Below are 21,566 nucleotides of genomic sequence, written 5' to 3' on the forward strand. Positions count from 1 at the left end.
ATATGCACAAAGATGATAGATAACGTTAATAACTCGAACAAGTATATTACAATTATATTATCTTTAATATGAATAGATACTTTTTAACTATTTAAACGTAATCGGACTATTTGGCATAAGAATTCTGATGAAAAAAATCACATGGCTGTGATTATAAAATATCGTCGACTTATCGTGAGTAATGATTGCAAAATCCGCTTTAGTGTGATTTAAATTATCATTACGGCCGTAAATTTAGTAAGAAATTTATACTAATCGTTCGATTTTCAAAAGTTCTATTCCTTTTAAATCCCAAGTGATCGCTCGATTTTCAACATTTCTATTCTTCTTGTCTTTTTACATCGTATCGGATGATTTTAACGACGACTTATACGCGGTCCCTTTCCATTTTGGCGCCTGTTTTTCTTCCTTTTCTTCGAATTTACTCCGAACAATGTCATCCCTTTGAATCTTCCTTCGGTAGGAACCTTCTGGCGTTTCTCCAACTTTTCAAACGTAGGTCATCGCTGACGGAACTAGGTGAGTAGCATCTTCATGAAAACGTTCTTGTTTCCCTTTAAGATCTCCTTCTGTTGTTATTCATCTTGATTTTGTTGTTCTTTTAACTCTAAATCAAATTTTCGATCTTATTTATATTTTTTTTCTTTTCTTTTCTTTTGTAAAGCTCACGCACGAACAAATTGTTATTATTAAAAATATTGCCAAGAATAAATTGAATATATTCAAGATATAATTTTTGCATAAAAATTCATTAATACGTTAATATGCTTGATATATAAATAATAAATTGATAAAATATTATATATATATATATATATATATATATATATATCAATCAATCAAATTTATCAAATGTATATTATAAAATATATATAAATAAAACAAATTTGCAAGAGATCAAAGGACAAGCGAAGTACTGTCAAAGACTTTCCCGTTCGACGTATCAACTACGACTGATATAATTCGATCGTAATATTCCGTCTAGGTTAACAGACCTTTGTTTATTTAGTAAACGATAATAACTTCCATTGACACTTCATAGGTCATTTTATGTTGTTTTGAGAACGATCTTGAACGTAACGAAATGGAAATTTTATTATCTCGTACATTTTATATTTTTATTACTTTTGCATTTTGTTTATATATATGATATTGAAAATGGCTTTTAATTAAATCGTATATACAAGTACAAAAGTAATTAATAATTTTAAGATTACAGATATTTATTTGTTATTGATTATAATTTAATCTAATAATACTGATAGGGTTGATACATTGATAATCAACAATGTATACAATTGATATTTTAAATTTCATAGAAGTTGATAAAGGATCACCGCCTATGATTTGACGTTTCGCTTTCTATTTATTTGCACTATGATTAACCTTTGTCATTATTTGTCTTTACGCGATTATGGTTCCGCCTCTCTAAAATCGATCGTACTCCCTCTTTGTGGGAAATCGGTGAGAAACGAGTGGTGTCACAATGAAATATGAAAGTATCGTTCAAAATTTTTTTAATAAACGTTTTGGCTTCGAAATTTTCCCTGATATTACCGCGTTCGCCAAGTTGCAAATTGTACAATCGTCTTAATTTCTTTTTATCGTTAGTAAGGGAAAATAATTTTCGACAATTCCCGCGCATTCCATTTCGTATATTCAATTTTTTCTGCTGTAATTTTAAATTATCTCTCTCTCTCTCTCTCTCTCTCTCTCTCTCTCTCTGTTTCTCTAATTTGTAAAAATATATCGTTTTAACGTTCACTTATCGTTTTAACATCCAGTCGTAATATCCGTTTCTATATTTTCTTCCTCTTTAGTATCTTTAACTCTGAAGGGAAAAGAGAGTTTTTGGCTCGAGTCCAATCTTGCAGCGTTACTGAAAGAAACATAAAAAGAAGATGTTCTCGCTTCCGTCTCCCTTTATGGTATAACACCTTGTAGGTGATATGGTTTCCTTTGATTCAAAAAGAGCGGAAAACTTACGTCTGTCGAGATACGTTTTCTATTTCATTCATATTACATATAGCGCACGTCAAATTTAATTAAAGCATACGTTCTATTGTCGATAAAAGAGGTTTGTAAACTTTTTTTATTTTTTTATTTTTTTTTTGTTTTTTTTTGTTTTTTTTTTGTTTTTCTTTTTCGGCGATATCGTCGTTCCTAACTAAAAAGTTATGAAGGAGAAAAGGAAGAAAGAGAAAGATATCGCGACGTGAAGATATTTCAATTACGTTTGAAAATTTTATAAATTTTTTTCGATGTTGATCGGCGAATTGTATTCGTGAATCACAAAGGATCACAAAGAATTGTACAATATAAGAATTTTTAAGAATACAAAAAATTTTTTGAAGTATTTCTACTATATGAGATTTCTTTCTATGCCGACCCATTCTTTACGAGTACGATAAGTCAGAGCACCACCCTAGGGTGCGAGAAAAAAGTTCTTTTGAGATATGAAAGGAATAACAACGACTTTTTAAACCTAATACTGTTAAAAGAAAAAAAAAAAAAAAAAATTACGTTAACTTCGTTCCCCTTCGACGTTCGCACTTTATTTCATTTTTGTTTCGTTGGATTTATATCGCATAATACGAATTAGATTTGTTTTAATTTAACAATATCGAAAATAAAATGAAATTTATTTCAATAAAATTTCAAACACAGAAAGTATTAACTTTTAATAAATTTTACATCGATCATCTTCGAACACGCACGATTCGCATTAAGGGGGAAGTCATTTCGTGTCTTATCACCTATGTAAACTCAATATTAATTGTCAGATTCATTAGCATAATTGGTCAAGACGAAGAGGGAACGAGAGAGAGAGAGAGAGAGAGAGAGAGAGAGAGAGAGAGAGAGAGAGAGAGAGAGAGAGAGAGAGAGGGAGAGAGCTCTATACGCAAACTTCTTCGTAATTGCTCTCGAACTTAATCAATTATCACGATCATCTTAACCAAGCGTAGTAAAATGTTGCGTGCACATCGTGACGCTTATAAGGTAGTGCATATATTTTAGGTCGTGTGAATGGGATTACGATAGCCGTTATCGTTACCTTTTTGCGGTAGAACTAATTACATTGTTACGACGGAATCTATGATCTCGACCGGTAAATGCTTGATTCGTTATCGTTATGGCCAAAACTTTTCAACATTAACGTTAAACGAAGAAGGAACCGGCACGTTATTCGACTTTATTTCACACGTAGAACTATGTAGATTAGTGTTTCCATTGAAACGATAACATTGAACGATAACAGACTACTCGCAATAAATGAATTCAAATAATTACAATACTTATGTATTATTGTTTTCTTTTTTTTCTTTTCTGTTTTTTTTGCACAAAATTCTAAATTTCCTCTTCGTTAAATTATACTTGTATTGTAAGAAATTTAAAGTTTCTTAGATATTTTGAATTTCTAAAACAAGAAGTTCAGTATATTTCTTTCGTATTTGCGGTAGACATATGTAAACGTATATGGAGATAGACATCGGTTGTATTAGATTCAAAGTAGAGAAAGTTCGTCCGATATGTTAGCATGGCAAGGCCTTCCGTCTGACACGAAATTGTAGTTTGCGCTTTTATGAATGGGCTACCGCGATTCTCGTATCAACGCGTAACTGATTGCGTGTATTTGCACAATTTACATGCACGTAATACTGTTCTATGCTACAGACGATTTTTCTATTTTCGTATTTGTAATATTATTGAAAACAATCTCAATATATGTACGTATTTATATCGCATGGTTAAAAAAAATTTGTTCTTTTTTTTAGAGTCATTTAACATCATTTTAACATCGTTAATTAGATCCCTTCGTAATTTTACAGGTTAAACATATAATAAGTTTTCTGTAATGAAAATATTAAATTGCAGATAAATTTTCAAATGATTATATTAAATAAGTTTAATTTTATTTTATTCAATTGGAATTAAATCTATTTTCGTCAAAACAGTTTTCACATAGTACATCATTTAATCATAATAGTGTCTAATAATTGTCCAAGATCAATATCAATATCAATATCCCAAATAGCAATGAAATTATATCGGTGAATATTTATAATTGTTATTTCGATCGCTCCTTCATCAACTTTGACTGTTAAAACTAATTAGTAATCAATCATGTTTGCAGCGGTAACGAGAAAAAGAGGGGAAAGGAGGTAAGGGAAAAAGAGAGGAAAAGAGAGGACAATTAAACGATGATATATTAGATCGCTTCTGGTTCGGTGAAGTACGCCGATATAAAGCCTAGAACAGTGTTTCTCAATCTTGTTATCGTACGGCCTAATATATTTCTTTGTTAATGATTATCACAATCCAAATGTTTATAATAGAAAATTTTGAAAAATCAGATAGATTAGTAGTCACTGTATATTATTTTAAAGGTACGATTGTTATTGCTTTATTCTTTTGCACACTCTCAATAACGTTTTACGAAAAGTTTTTTTTATAAATTAATCATTTTCCTTTCTTTGGTGTAAGCTGGAAACGATCATTTCGCAACCCATTAAAAATTCAACGTGGTACAATATTGGTTCGCCGCCTATAGGTTGAGAAACGATGGCCTAAAGGCCATGCGTCATTGACAGACATTAATTAAAGAAAGATTTTAATCAAATAAAGAACACTTTTTTTTCGCGATATTAATTAAAGTTTGTAATTAAAACATACCAGAAAATTCTGGAAGGATTCAGTAGCGACATAATTACGAGTCACGAACTTCTTAACGTTTTTAACTTTTGAGGCGGTTTTGAACATTTTAGCCAGCTTAATGAGAAAAAAAGAGAGAGAGAGAGAGAGAGAGAGAGAGAGGAGGGGGATAGTGATCAAGTGTCATTTAATTTTTCATATCATAATACTACGGCAGTACATTGACGTTGTAAACTTTATATTTCAATAGTCTTTAATCTTAGTTAAAAGTAAATATATCAAAAGCTCAGGCATTGTTCAAATTAAATTATGAGTCGCGTAACAATGTATCTGGACTTGTAATTCTTGCAAAGAATAATTACACCAATATGATGGCGTTCTATACTTTTCCGTCCATAGATTCTAATTATGCCCGATGATCGATCGTTTTCACGAACATCTTGAATCGCTTTTATGCTACTGGGTCCTCGATTATTCGATTAATCAAGAAGTTCGCATATCAAGGCTTAGAGTCGTCCGAAGTTCTCGTTTCCATGGCAGATGGTATCAAAGACACTTCAATGAGATAACGATTATAGCGAGTTTGTAGTCTTGTTATATCTTCTTCATTTCGATCCACTTTTTTTTCCCTTGACCTTTTACCATAGAAACATGAAATACAAGTTAGATATAGGAATTAATAAATTATATTTTATTATATTTTCTGTTTTTATTTCTTTTTAATTTTTCTTTCTTTTTCTTTTTCTTTTTTTTTGTTGAAAAGGAATCATCCCATATAATTAGATCGTACCAAGATTGCTGGCCCAGTAGGTAAATCGAATTTTCGCGAAATTATAGCAAAGAAATTGATCACCTAAAACGAGATTTTAATTGAGTCTTACGTTGAACGGCAAAGCGAAAGCTGCCTTCTCCCTACGGGAGTGATAGCGATTATATGGAAAAACTTTCTTTTTGACACGGACGAAACAATAATTACTATCGCTTAAAAAATTCTCACCCTCAAGTTAACCGGATTTTGTAGATTGTCAGCCCGTAGTCGTGCTCACTTCGCTTCGTTTCCTGCCTCTTCGGACGAACGAGATTATCTGAAATTCCATTAGCCGAACGCAGTTCGTACTTACCTACCTACCTACCTACCTACCTACCTACCTACCTACCTATCCACCTACCTACCTACCTACGCTAGTCGTCGTACTTTCCTTGCTCAATCCCTCATCGCACACTGACGTATGCGAGTAAAGATAGAGAGAGAGAGTGAGAGAGAAAGAGAGAAAGAGGATGAAAATTTATGACGCAAGGCGTATCTACTTGAAAAAGGGTTTACATCTTTGAAAAGAGCTGGGCTACAAGGACGACGAATACGAAAAGAACTGCTTGTTTTGTTTTACGTATCTTCTCTATTTTTCATTATAAACGTATAGACGAGATTCTCCCAATAAAATTAATAGAAAATATTCTTTTCTACAAGTAAATATGTATATATAAATATTTAATTAAAAGAAAGTGCATAAGTTTTAATAGGACAGGAATACGTTCTCCTCTTTTTATAACTTACAATACAAAATATAATATATAAAGACAAGGGAATAAAATTTTGAACGGTGTAATAATTAAAGATAAGAGTTGTACGTATAAGTAAATATAATATTTTTCATTTCTCGTAGTGCAATGTATAAAGTTAATTGTAAATATTTTTGAGTTTAATTAGCTGAAAGAAGAAAGTGATAAGAAGAGTATTATAAAAAGAGCATTGTTAAGGGAATATGTGAATCGTATAAAAGGTGTATCGAATGTATCGAGCAAGAATGTTACGTAATTTATTTCAAAAGAGATTAGTATTATTTATAAATTACGAATTAAGGATTAATAAAGGTATTAATTAATCGTAAAAAAGTTAGCAGAAGCTGACATTTTACTTATATTTATACCTTTTACATACATTATCATTTCTCTATTATTAAATTAATAATTAGTATTTGAAAATCATTAATGTAAATCATTTGAGAAAAATATTATTTCAACGACAATAAATAATATTCACCGTGAAAGAAAGGAAAAGCTCATGGTTATATTTCTATTATCACGTAGCTTTGATTCTTTTCAACAAACTATATCAAATCCGTTTGCCAGATTTCTAAACGAAAAATTTAGCCTTATATAATCTTTCTTTACGTTTTTTCGTGTATTCCTTTTCAACAGTTTCGCATCTAGTTTGTTTGTCTTTTCCTTTATTCTACTGTAAAGAAACTGAATTCTTTCGACAAATCAAATAAGTAAAAAGGAAAGAAAGAAATTCTAGAATTTCGTCGTACGTTTCTATCTGTTTCAAATTTATTTATCTTACGCGTCGAATTTCGAAAGGTCTAACCTTTTGTTTTTCAAAGATTAATTGAAAAGTTAAGCTCGTATTTATATAGAGAGAGGGCTTAAATTCTCACAAATTGAAATGAATGGTGAATTCGCTCGATGGTTGAAAGCGAGCAGGTGCCAGACGATCGGACCAATCCACCATTCTATCTTCGTGACCCTCGTCTCACTTGCTTCCGTCACGTACTGTCGTAGCGAAGTAAACAGACGGTGCAACCCTTGACAAGGTGGTATAGCATGTTCGTGTTTCTCTGTGCCTTGCCTTATGTGTATCTTTTTCTTTACATATATATGTACATTTTACATAGGTGATATATATATATATATTTGTACATTTTACATAGGTAGGTTTAGTATATATGTATATATATATATATATATATATATATATATATCCCACGGAGTAAGAAGTATACTTCGGAAGGAAGATATTGATGAACGTCGAGATGACTCTCTTTTTCATGTCTTTATCCCAACCTTGTTTCTGGTCTCCTCGTTTACTCGGACACTTGGAAAGTGGAGGTACTTTACAAACGTTAGGTGACACGCGCTAATAACGTCTCTTCTAAAGAACATTTTTATCGATCGCCTGTGTACGCTTGGTAAGAACTACAACATTATAATGAGAATGAAAGAATTTCAATATAAAAAATAAGGCGATAATATCTGTTGTATCGATTTTCATTACTTCTTTTTTGTCCCCACTTTGTTTATTTATTTATTTTTATTTATTTTCTTCTCTCTTTCCTTTCGAAATATATTTGTAGTTTCATGAGACACTAGAAAGGAAGATGTAAGTTTACTGTTTACTTGGAAAATGATTACGTTCAGATCATAAAACCTACTAAATGATGCTCTCGCATGCATGTATGATGGTAAAAATGCATTTTTTTTTCAGTGAGAACTAACGGTTAAAGTGCACTTCCCTGAAAACGGGGTAAATGCGTAGGACGTAAAATTTTTAGTTATCTCCGTGGCATTTTATTTACGCCTCGCGGCTTCTTTTTTCGCTCGCCGATAAAATAAAGAAAGGTGGAAAGGGTTAAGAGTTGATAATGCGAACGCTACATCATTTGATCTCCCTTGTTCTTTCTCTTTACTTTTTTTCAATATACGCTTAGTTAATAATATTATTTTCTGTTAGTAATTATTGATTATTAATTAATTTAAAATGTGATCATTGTGAATTTTATATAAAATTCTTTCTTTAATATTTATGATACATTTTTTATTTGTATATCGATGAATTGATGAAAAATTGAATTGTCTATTTTTATAAATATTTTTTTCGCTTGTCGTTTTCCTTTCGTTTCGATCTAAGATGAACGGATTTCACGGGCGAGAATCTACTTTATTTTCAAACAGCTCACACGAACACCTCGCGGCTAATCTGGAAAGGTGGTGGTTCTGCTTTTAATAGCACACTGCATCTTTCTCTCGATGTATACCGGGTGACTGAGATGGAAAGATCGATCGCTCGAGTGCACTTGTCTCTTAACATAACGTGAAAGAATCAGCTTCTTTATGTTTCATATATTTTTCAATCTCATACATCCTCCTTATTCTTCAGTTAATTTTCAATCGGACAATTATGATCATCTCAAGTATTCAATGATATATTTGATATCTCATTTTATCGTTTTGTAAAATCATAATGAACTTTTTATTATAGACAATGGTGTCAAATAAACGTTTACATAGTTTTTTTCTTTTTCTTTTTTTTTTTTTTTTTCGTAAATATACATAGCCATCAGGATTCGTTCAGAAATGTTATTAAAGTAATACCGAATTTCGATACTTTCGTATATTGAATTTACTGTCGAGCATCGATGAATTTAATTAATAGTAATTATCCTTCGAAACATGGCAATGCCGTACGAGAATAATAAGTATACCCAATAATCTTGGCTCTATCATACACGTCAATATTTCTGAAGGGTTAATAACCCTTTGAGAAGCAGAGAAGCAATATATATATATATATATATATATATATATATATATTTATCTATACACATACATATATTGTCGTTCGTTAATTATTATATCGTGTACCGACGGATTATGCGTTCTATGTACATAAAGATGTCCGGTATGATCGATCGATCGACTCATCGATCGTTTAATCCTTGCGTGATCGCGTGATGACGAGAGACCAGCTGTATGGTTCTTTCAAATGAAACGCTTCAACATCAAAGACCCGTAATCTGGTAACAGTGGTTATCTTTGGAGCCACATGTACTTTTTATCTAATGGAATTAGATCGAAGCTTGTTCTTCGAACCTAGTTAAGTGAAAAATAAAGCATCGATAAAGCGTTTAATATTAAATAAATATGTATGTACATAATGTCTATAATGTGTATGAATATATGTCAGAATAATAGGATATACAATCATATTTTGTTTCAACAATAATACGATATAATACAAAATATCGAAATAGTTCGATAATTTATTTAACTATGGTATAACACCATGTAATTTTTAAATGACACACTCATATATTTTCATTTTTTTAATTTTATTTCATTCTTGAGCGACAGAATTAATTTTTTTAATTTATATTTTAGAAGATTAAATATAAGTATGCTAAGTATAAATTTTATTTACTACAATAGTATAAATTATACTTAAAGTTTCATATTATACAATTCTTTTTTAGATATGAAAAAAAAAAAAGAAAAAAAAAGAAATTGATTTATTTCGATCATATATTTTATAAAGCTTTAATAACAAGGACAATATCGAAGGAACGAAATTTGTCGAAGAGTTGATTTGATTGGAGAAAAAAAACTCAGGAATGAAGCTCGATTGTGACTTATGATCGAGGTTACGTGCTCGATAGCTTCGTACAAGTTTGTGAGCATGGATTAAAACAAAGTACGATAGATTGTACTTCGGAATTTAACCATAAGCCTATTTAATACTAAGCCTACTAGCAATCGCAATACCGTGTCCTAAGTCTACAGAGAGAAAGTGAGTGAGAGAGAGAGAGAGAGAGAGAGAGACAGAGAGAGAGAGAGAGAGAGAGAAAGAGAGAGAGAGAGAAATTCAGAAATTTTCCTTCTTCCATGTGTGTTCCTTTGGCTATGAGACTAAAGTATGGTTGATTCTATGTAGAGAAATATTATTATTTGTCATACATTGTCGTTGCTTCAAACCAGCTAAGGTTAACTTGGAAATTAATTTTCCATAAACGTATTACACTCGACTCCTATCGACATTGTTGTTGTTGCACTTTACTTAAGGCCATATATAGTAGTATGTATATTGTACATACATACGTAGATGCATATATACATTTACGAAGATTAAATCGAGGTCGTTTAATCGTCCATATCGACGTTGACAGCGCGTGAAATGCGAAGGAGGCATCGACTAACTAATTAAGCTTGTTTTTTTTATTTTTTTTTATCGATCGTTAGATACGCACGCAGCCTGTTGTTCGCGTAATGATCGAGCAATGAGAAGTAAACAGTTCACCTTCGATCGTTTTTCTGGAGGATGCTTTTCTTTTTTTATTCGCACTTTTTTCTTTTTTTTTTTTTTTTTTCTTTTTTTCTTTTTTACATCGACGAGCATACCTCTTCTCTCCATAAAATACATTCGAAACCATTAAAGCTCACCTTTTTTGTAGTAGTTCGGTCTACTACTCGTAATTGTGCTGGAAATAAAAGAGAGAGAGAGAGAGAAAAAAAAATGTTGATCGATGGAAAATAGGATTTTATCGGATGATGACGTTCGACCGTCCGAAACTTCTTGAAATTGGTTAAATATTACCTTCGATCAAGGAGAATCGTTTTTATCGAAGCTTCAAAGACGAGAACCGAAGGCAATCTCTCCTCTCGTTCGATATACCAGTTTTACCCACCCTCAATCGGGACGTCGAAAATAAAGCGATCGCTTGATTTTTTCACGAGCACTTTCACCGACTTTCTCCGACGTGAGGAGTTCGAAAAACTAACTTTTTATCGGCTCTCCTTTCCTTTCATCAACCTTGCACGCTCTCAAAATGTATTCGACTATTCGTTTGTCGGTCATTCAATCGTGAAATCCCTTACATTCAATTTTGAATGATTAATATCGACGAAAAGTGTCCGTAAGTGCAATGTAAATCTTTAGAAATATATCTACAATCAATCAAATTTGGCTGATATTGTCGAAATAAATTTACGAATTAAATTCCAAATATTTACTTACCGTTTCAGATTTCTTCCGTCTACTTTGGCAAACATTCATTTTAATATATACGTATGTAGATAGATACGACTCTCTTATTATACGACTCTTATATCGTAAAACTTTGATATTATACTTTACTATCGACCTATCATAATTTAACGAGAATTTTAATTACGATATGATTTTTCTTTTATTTGACGAATTCAAGAACGATAAGAGCGACTTCGACGCTAATTGCGAGTGCAACCCTTGTATCTCTATCTCGTGCGACGTGATGGAAAATTAATTAATGAATTTTCTTAATCCGACGTATGGATTATCGATTTGCATGGAACTATCGTTTCGTCCTCGTTTTTTATTTGATATTACGAACGATCGTGTTGAAGCCTTTGCGCGAGTTAACAGCGTGCGCTTGAAACGCAAGTATTCGCGGCGTCCGCCAAGGCGTGCTTTTCTAAAGATAGATATCTAATCCTACGTTTTCGCCGCTTCTAAACTCGTTTCCGTCGTGTGTCCGGGACTACATTGATAAATAACAAAAATATCTCGATAGTTCGGCCCCTCTCCAAAAAACACTTTGACCTTGCACCCGACTTCTTCGAACTTCTCTCATATTCTATACATACGCGAAACTATACAGGTATATAATATCTAATAAAAATTAAAGCGCAGGTATGAGAAACGAATATGAGTAAAATGGAATTGTGTCATTCATTTTTCTTCGATTATAAAATCGTGCGATTTGATATATTTATGTTTTTTTCTTTTTTTTTTTTTTTTATATAACGCATTTACGATTTTTGTTATATAGATTTATTTTTTTTTCTCTTTTTTTTTGTTTTCAATAATAATTTATAATATATATTTACAATAATAATTAATATTAATTTCACGTATCGCCGTATGACTTTTGACTCATATTTTTGTACATTTTTAAGTTTTATCGCATATATATATATGTATATATATATATATATATATATATATATTCTTTTTTTGTTTTTACATAAAATCAATCGTTAATCCATAAGTATTTAAAAATTATTATTTGTTGAGTATAATTATATTTATTGATATTATAATTCTTATATTATATTATTTTTATTTAGATATGAATAAAAATTTGGATCATGGAGAATTAAACAAAATGGTTTAATATCTATAGAGGTCATCTTTTGAATTCTTAAATTTTCTTTGAATGTGTATACTTATGATATAATTGTAACTTTTTCATGTTTTAATTTTTATTTTTATCCTATAGTAAAGATAATTATGTAGTTCCAGTAAGTTCTTCGTGAAAGGCACGCGATCTCTAACATTACCGTTTCTCGATATGCCACGATGTGTCAACGTTTGAATACTTATTTTTGTAACACTAGAAATAAACTCGTTTTTCTATCACTTTAAAGATAGTGGTTATATTATTTTATCTTTTTCGACACAACCGATGTCGTATTGGGTCGTAAAAATTGTTTCCTAAATACATTATTTTCACTTTTTCGATTTTTTTATGAGACGAAGGGAATACTAAAAAAACTATTTTATCGCTGCTACGTTGATATATTTTTTTTTTTTCAGTTTATAACGTATCTGATCGTAACACAGTATCCCTTACGTGTACGTGGTTTCCGAATTTCAAATTTCATTTATGTTTAATGTAGTTTAATATGACGTATACGTAATAATTTAGATTCATGTTAAATTTTCTTTATAAAAGAGTATTATGATAATATAATTTTTTACATTATTCCTAGTTAAATATTTGATCATTTTAATCGTCAACTTTTAATCATTTCTTCTTTTTACATATTTATTTATACGTATAATAATCGATATAATATTTTGTTCATAAAAATTTCGAAAAATTATTTAGTATAATATATTTATCAAGAAATTTCTATAATATATAAAAAAAAATTGCTGATATTGAAGAATTAATTTCAAACACACACACACACACACACACACATTGTATGTATATATTAAAAATTCAGAACTTGTTCACTCTGATAAAAGTTATGTAATCCCACAATTAATAGTTCAGTAAAATTCTTTGCACGATCGATACAGGAAAGGAAAGAAAATGTAAAGTGGAGGGGTTAAATGGTCCCGCAAGTGCATAGAATCGTAGAGGGAACAGCGCATCGTCGATAAGCCAATTCATGATCGATCTCGTTCTCGTGGTTCTTCGATGCTTGATCGAATTACCTTGCCGTTTCTGCTGCACTTCCGGGATCCTCAGTACCCTCGACGCTACATCATTGCACGATCCTCGCGGGATTGCAGCCGGGATCGGGTTGCTACGCTCGTATTATTCGATTTGAACTGTGTATGCTCGCACGCGCGATGGAGATTACGCGAACAACATTGTGCTTCGTGGAAGAGATGAAAGATCTTTGAATTCGATCTCTCGTTAATGGAAAATGAAACAAGATATTCTCATTATTATTAAATCAACATTTAATTATTGATTTATAGGGTATAAAAAAAAGAAAACATTCTTTATTTAAACAGTATTAATCAATTAATTAATTAAATTTCAATCTTGATAAAGTTAAAAGTAATTTTCAATTTTTTTTTTCTTTTTCTTTCTTCTTTTTTTTTTTTTTTGCAAATTGCTCCTATACATTTGTATTCGATCTATTTATATTATTTTAAGTATCAAGCGTATAAGACAGATGTTAGATTTATATCAAGATTTATTATTTATTCGATTTATTTTATTTTTAAAATGTTTACGTTGTAATACAACATATAAAATGGTTATTCTTAATAATATATGTCTAAGTAGCGGATAAATTTGAAAAAGCAAAAAGAAAGGATTCATTTCATTTGTCAATTTTTTAAGATAGTCAAAACTAACGTTACCCATCGCCGAACACAAATACCAGTAACACAATTAACTCCATTTCCCACCTTTTCATTATTCAGTATATATGTATATATATATATATATATATATATATATATATATATATATATATTCTAGTATGAATTCCTTCGTACATTCGTTCGCTTGCTCGTTCGTTCGTTCGAGAGAAAAAGAGAAAGAGAGAGAGAGAGAGAAAGAGAGAGAGAGAAAGAGAGAGAGAGGGGGGGTAGAGAGCAAAGTGTTCGTAATGAGCTCTTTTCCCTTCCTCTGCCAATTAGCGCACACATTTCCCTTTTTAATAATGCAACGGCCTACATAGATGCACGGTATATTACGTGCAGCCTATAATTACGTGCAATCATGACTTTTGTAAAGTGTTCTTATTATTTTATTCGTATGTACTATGTGAATTTAAGATGATAACGATTTCTAATAAGATCAAATCATCGTCATCTTCTTTCTCAAAATTTTTCCACTGTTCGTTTCTTTGTCAATTTTTTAAATGCATATATTTATAAAAGTATTAATTAATATCTTTTAATATAATTCGATATGCATATGTGCAATAATTCAATTTTTTAATAACTCTCTCGTACAAAAAATTATAATAGCGTAATTTCTTTAATCATTTCTTTTATTTTTTTTTCTTTCTTTTTTTTTTTTACATATTTACTTATACGTATAATAAATGACATAATATTTTGTTCATAAAAATTTCGAAAAAGAAAATGAAACATCATCTATTAAGATATTTATTCTTTATGAAATTTATTTACAATACATGAATCATCGACCAGAGACAATGAAAATTCGAATAATCGTCGTACTATTAAAAATACGTAGTGATTATTATCAGTCGTCTTTAATGGACCATCAAAGTTGGAGAATTCATGCTGTATGTTCGTGAACTAGACAAATCGAAAAAGGCGAGTAAAAGGAAAAAAAAAAAAAAAAAAAAAGAAAAAAAGAAAAAACAATCGGAAATCGTCGAGGTATCAGACCAGTGGTCTGAACTTTTGCTCTCTCGTTTTTCAGAACAGTGCGATAACTCATCGGAGTGACTTCGACTACCATTTCTCACTTCTGATTTACTTTACCAAGAGACTTTACTTTCGTTAACTTCCGGAAACGATTTCTACGGGAAAACGACCATCTGACGCTCTTTTTGTGTCGTCCTTCTAATCTCGTCACGCTTTTGATGCATCTCATTTTAAATTTAAGACGATCTATTCTTCTTTTACAGTATACCTATTACCATTTTATACGAAACGTTGATTAAATCTCCGTTTTAGTATTGGAAGGAAGAAAGTATCCAATCACGTTAATCGATTTCACTTTTAAGATAAATGAAACTACATATATATAGGTACATACGATTGCGTAAGAGAAATTTATTTTTAACTTTGTCCTTGGAAATAATTGAACGTCAAGAGATATAGGGCCATTGTCTATAATACTCTTGAGGCCCCCTTCTAATATAGCCTCGTGATATTTCCATGGTTCAGAAAATGCTGAGGCATCATGCTCCATTACATCCATCTTCAGAAGCATATTTTTTATATCGCATATCATGTCATTTACAGAACGTCTCTCAAATGGACTCGTTTACCTTCATCTTCCCACGAAGGCACCCCTCGAATTGCGTATAACTCACAAAAATTCACTTGAGAAGAACCAATTCATACTTGTCGTCGTTCATTCATTTGGTATCTTTATATTTTATTTTCTATTTTTCCCTCGAGGATATAACATTCATCTTTGTTTTCTTTTTATTTATTTATTTTTTTTTTCAATTAATAATATTTACAAGTTTTATTCAAATATTATAACGTCTAATTACAATGTTTCAGACAATTATCAGAGAGTACTATCAATTAATTACATATTAGTTTATATGTCGAATAAAGGGATGTCATAAAAAACTAAATATGATTCAAAATATGAACACAAGCGATGAAACAACTATTATTGACGACTCTAAAATGACTTCGTTAGTGGCACAATACTTAATGACGAACAACTTTCATTGATTGTCTGGAAATAATTAATTAGCGTCTAATATTATGTTTCCCGTTTATTAAAATTTAAAGCCTATATATTGTTATCGAATTATTTTATATAAATTCTATCAGTTAGCAGTATGACACAACAATTGTAATATAAATTACATTAAAATATTATATGTAAATTGGATATAGTTTCGCAAACACGAAACATCCCTGATATCGGTCGATTTTATTGATCCATTGATTCAGCGCAATGGACGAACTCGATAGATCTCATTTATCGAATTTTGCCTTGCAGTAATTAAATTTTGTCGCGAATTTTTGAACAATGCGGCATATAAAAATAGTTTATATTTTCTTTTTTTTTTTTTTTAGTTTTAAGATATAAATGTCGACATACAGTTTGATAAGTCTAATTATTTGTTTGTTTTTTTTTCTTTTTTTGTTAAGAATAATAATGTGATTTCTCCTTTGTCGAATAAATGCATTGTTGATTATTATGACGTAGATTGTCATTAAAGAGAAATTGAATATCATACATTTTTATATATATTGAATAAACACGAATAGTTCAATTAGAATAGATCATACTGTGAATTTCTCATTTATGACATTACAAAGGGTTTGATATTTTAATTTTCCATTGTTTTATTTTATGTTAATGATTAATTGAATATATACTTGGAAATAATTCGAAGTATTTAAAGGTAGTATATTCTTTCTTACTTTTTGTCATTATTCATTTGATGAATATGAATGATTCAATACGTTATTTAAAAATTTTAGCATATAACGTGAGGCAATATAGTTCAACGTCATACTCACCTTACGAAATGGTACTGCGTTGCCCCTCAACTTTGACTTTCGACGTCGTTTAATCGAATCGTTAAAGCGTCCAGCTCGTTGTTTAATTTAAACGCGCTTATTTTTACGATTTCATGGGTTTTCCCTCTCTCTCTCTCTCTCTTTCTCTATTTCTCTTTTCCTTTTAGTACGCATAAATTTTTTTTTTGTTTTACTTACACAGGCGAAAAACTCGAGTACGATAAATCCGGAAGGAAAATACCAGATACAGTTTTTCGTTCAAGCATATATTTCAGAATCGTTTAAAATCTTTATTTATTTTTTACACGACAATATTTTCTATCTTTTTTATTGATATTCTTATTTTTTGACATGGATTTGTTATCTATCCGTTCAAAAATTATACATTTTCTCGTTTGAAGATATTGAATTTTATCAATAATTAAATCTCTCTTTCTGGTTGTTATTACATGTCATCAAAAACAATGTCAAACAAAAATTGTTTAATAATTGAAAAGAAAAAGTTATAAGTATACGAATAATCTTATTATTCATTGGAAATAAAATGCGATTCCTTTCAGACTTACAATTGGAAATGAAACATTAAATTAATATTTAACATGAATAATTCTGATTTTAACTTGCAATTATTATACATATATATATATATATATATATATATATATATATATATTATCCATTGGAGTGCCACGGGGTCTTTAAAAAAATCTTGTCGAAAAGTGACAAGCGACGCGATAGCGCTTGTTTCAATTCATGTCGAAAAATGTCAAAACGGCGCGATAAAGGTTATTTCAATACATGTCGACAGAGCGCACCATCAATTGCGCAACACGGCCTTATACTCTGGCACTTTCCGAAATGAAATGTGAACAGTACTATCGCGCTATATGACATCCAAATGGTTAAATTAAACATCGATAAAAATACATAAGTCGTATATATGCGCTTACATGATCGATCAGAATTGAAAATAAATATTCTAATGTGCTTAGTATTGATATTAGTCAAACAATAATATATATTTTTGACATTTGCCTTTCAATTATTTAATTATTACTTATCTTTGAATCTTGACCATTCTTTGTCTTTAAAACTTCGTGAAACATACATAAAAAAAAGTACATTTTGAATTGATCGCAAATTAATTACGACATATTGTATTATATATATATTGCACCATTTATTCTTAGACAAAATAAATACACACATATGTATATAAATATATATATATATATATATATATATATATATAGCATTTGAGTTCTATCTTATCTATAGTATTTGAATTCTATCTTACTAAGGTTAGTTAATATTATGCAGTTTGTATTATTATTACAATAATCCGTTTTACGAAGAAGGAGATGGAAATTATCGCGAGAGGAACATCACATAACATAACACGGTCGTTTCGAGATTATTCTCTTTACATCGAGGTTATTCTCTTTACATAGCACCTGAGGGGAAGCAGTGTAATAGTATACGAACTATTTCTTGTTTATCAGAGATACTATATTATACTTGATGCTATTAAGAAACATTATGGTCACTGCAACTTTATACATATATATATATATATATATATATATATATATATATATATCTATATCCGAACACAACGTGATATGAAATGATTATAATCGTTTCTTATTAATCATTTTTATTCAATGTGTTCGTCGTTAATGTCAAATTTTAATGATTTTTTTTTGTCTTTACAGGTACGGTGACATGGTTCCGAAAACGATCGCGGGAAAAATCGTCGGGGGTGTATGCTCCTTGAGCGGTGTCCTAGTGATCGCTTTACCGGTACCTGTTATCGTCAGTAATTTCAGCAGAATATATCATCAAAATCAACGTGCCGATAAAAGGAAGGCACAGAGGGTGAGTAGAATTTTTTAAATACTCTCTTTAATGTTTTATCACGATTAGACAATATTGTAAGATCAGATTGTGATATAATATACGAACCAAGTATTAACAATATTAACAGTATCGTTCTTAAGCATCAATAACAGATATTTATTACAGAAAAAATGCAATATTTATTTTTTTTTTTTTTTTCTCAAATTTAAAACATATAATATAAAAATTGCAATGACAAATATTATTCATCCTTGTCATATTTATAACATTGTTAAAGAATTAAATTAAAAGTTAAAAGTTAAAAGCCAGAAAGGATAAATGTTGTTTTAAAACAAACTCGCATTTGATAACTCGTTAAGACTATAATTCAATCATATAATCTAATCTCGAGATGGAAATTGCTCGGACATTCTTCTACGTTTCATTGTTCGCTACATGTTTAAATTCTATAAGATTATGTTTGTCAGCTTGTAAATGCGTGTACATGATCGTGCAGAACGTCCACTTGTCTCGGAGTTCAAGTACGTGAACCTTTGAACATATGTATGTAGGTTAATTCCGTCGAGTCTTTCCTAGGAACTGACAAGTACATGTGAAATAAGAGTCTGGGGAAAACAACGAGAGAAAAATATTCTATTATATTATCTAAGAGTTTATGCGAATTAGAATATAATGAATGCAATTCCTTTTAAATTTGTATTTTGATTTTGTATTGAGTATAAGAAAGATTTATCTGATCTTTCATTCTATATTTAAAAGGGAGTTTCTTAATGGGTTTTTTTTTACAATTATTTTGTAAAAATCTTACAAAAATCGACTTTTGGATTTTTACATTTTCTTGAAGTATGTCGTCTTAAATGTAGGATAAAACATTAAGAACGTTTATCGAAGATGATATGAAAATAATAAATGAAGATTGTATTCGTCATTCGCTCTTTTGTATCTTTCGCAATAGTATCGTTTTTTCCATTTATATACGTACGTACATAAATATTACAGCATTTATTTAAAAAAAAAAAAAAAAAAAAATTTTATATATCTCTCTCTTTTATATATCGCTCTCTTTCTTCTTTCAATAATTTATCTATATTGATATATGTTGCTATCATCGTGTATCGTCGAATATTAGATTGAAAAATATAAGCTGGTTTATTCAAAGTCATTTCCCTTGAAGGGATCTCTAACTTTCGAATAAATTTTTATTGTTGAGATATAGTATTATATTAGTTTCGATCACGATTGTATATTCTCTTTCATAGCTTTTTGGCAATTATGAAGCTCTTCATTTTATGGGAAGTAAGTGCTTCGTGATATGTAGTTTTCAATTTCGATCATTCGCAGCTAGTTTGATATTTTCATTCTCCTTATTTTTTTACGTTCTTTTTAAAATTGCCTTTGATCGTCGATGGATTCGATGAAAGTTTCATTTTGACTCTCTCTCTCTCTCTCTCTCTCTCTCTCTTTCTCTCTCTCTTTCTCTCTAGCTTCGTCGTTCGATCAGGCGTGCTAATGTTTTCAAAGCTCCTACGATACTCCCACGATTTATTTCTTATACATTTACTTGAAAAAGCATAACTTTCCGAAAAGCTAAGAAAGCTTTCGTTTTGTAACAGTTTATAATTAGGTATATTTTCGCCCAAAGGAACACCGTCGTTGTTATAAAATAGCGGACAATAATGCCTGCATCGAAAGAAAACTTTTATTAAAAGAAAACAACACGCTCGTAAAACGCTTTGAAACTTTTGAGACTTGACTTTGAAATAAGCTTTTACTTGTACATATATATAGGGATACTTAAACATGTTTGCAATTCTTCGATAATTATTAACATAAAATATCGACGATCGAACGATCGACTTGAAAAGTAATAAAGATTGAATTCGAGAAGAGAAATAGAACTTTCGCGAGTCTTCGTTTCAAGATTGTGCTTGAGAACTTAGAGAGTTATATTTAACATTTGCCTCGTTCGCTCGTTATCGTGCATTGTCGTGATCGCCTCTGAGTAATGCAATATCACCAACTCTAATGAATAGTACGAGGTTGCAATTTCGAACAGGCCACAAAGACTTCTCAGATTACAGGCGAGGTTTATCAATGAAACTCATGCTTCTCCGTAGCTTAAATCGGATCTTTTGAACGTTGTATGGTATTAAAAGCTTCGATCTGCTGCCAGATCGAGTTTTATCTTTTACGTTCATAATCGGCCTAATCCACTGTTCGATGATTCTCTAACTTTTTCATTTCAAGAGTTATTTATATTCATTAAAATCAAAATGAGAAATATCAGAGTAATACTTATTTATCGTATTAGAAACTGACATTGAAAGAAACGTTTTAAATATTAGATTATAAGATTAAATTTCAAAAATTACAATTTTTCATGCGAATGGTGATCGTCCATTGATCGAAGGAAAGATTAAATACATTTAACTCTACATATAAGCAATGTATTATTTGACATCGTTTATCAAACTTCAATAGAGTCTTCATAATATTAAGTTAACGATTGGCTTAAAGTTAACTCTTAAGATACGTACGAAGACAAATCATTTGATTCTTGCAAGTCCTTCCTTCTTAATTCATCTCTTCTTTCTCCTTTTCCTTTCCCCTTTCAGTTTTCTCTTGGATCATGGTATCACGCGTTCACATGAATCCAACGACTGATCTTAGCGAAGATCACGCAGTTTGAGCTCCTCGGAGGAGTTTGCCTTGGCTCGATTCCAACGGCTACTCTCAGTTCATTACCACTATTTCATAGGAGACGAGAGGTTGAAGCAGCTGGACGGGATTCGGATAGGGA

General features: G+C 30.5%; 1 protein-coding gene across 10 annotated transcripts in view; it reads left to right on the top strand.

The window, feature by feature from the left end:
- Shal (potassium voltage-gated channel protein Shal) overlaps positions 1 to 21,566 on the top strand; it is a 105,332-nt gene that overhangs the window by 14,884 nt on the left and 68,882 nt on the right. For all 10 annotated transcript variants that reach the window (XM_035869950.2, XM_035869951.2, XM_085659493.1 and 7 more), the window contains exon 2: positions 18,622 to 18,784. In XM_035869950.2, the coding sequence (XP_035725843.1) occupies positions 18,622 to 18,784 (163 nt within the window). The remainder of the gene's footprint in view (positions 1 to 18,621; positions 18,785 to 21,566) is intronic.

This window comes from Vespa mandarinia, chromosome 9, assembly GCF_050613455.1.
Source record: "Vespa mandarinia isolate Hongniang chromosome 9, ASM5061345v1, whole genome shotgun sequence".
Classification (NCBI taxonomy): Eukaryota; Metazoa; Arthropoda; class Insecta; order Hymenoptera; family Vespidae; genus Vespa; species Vespa mandarinia.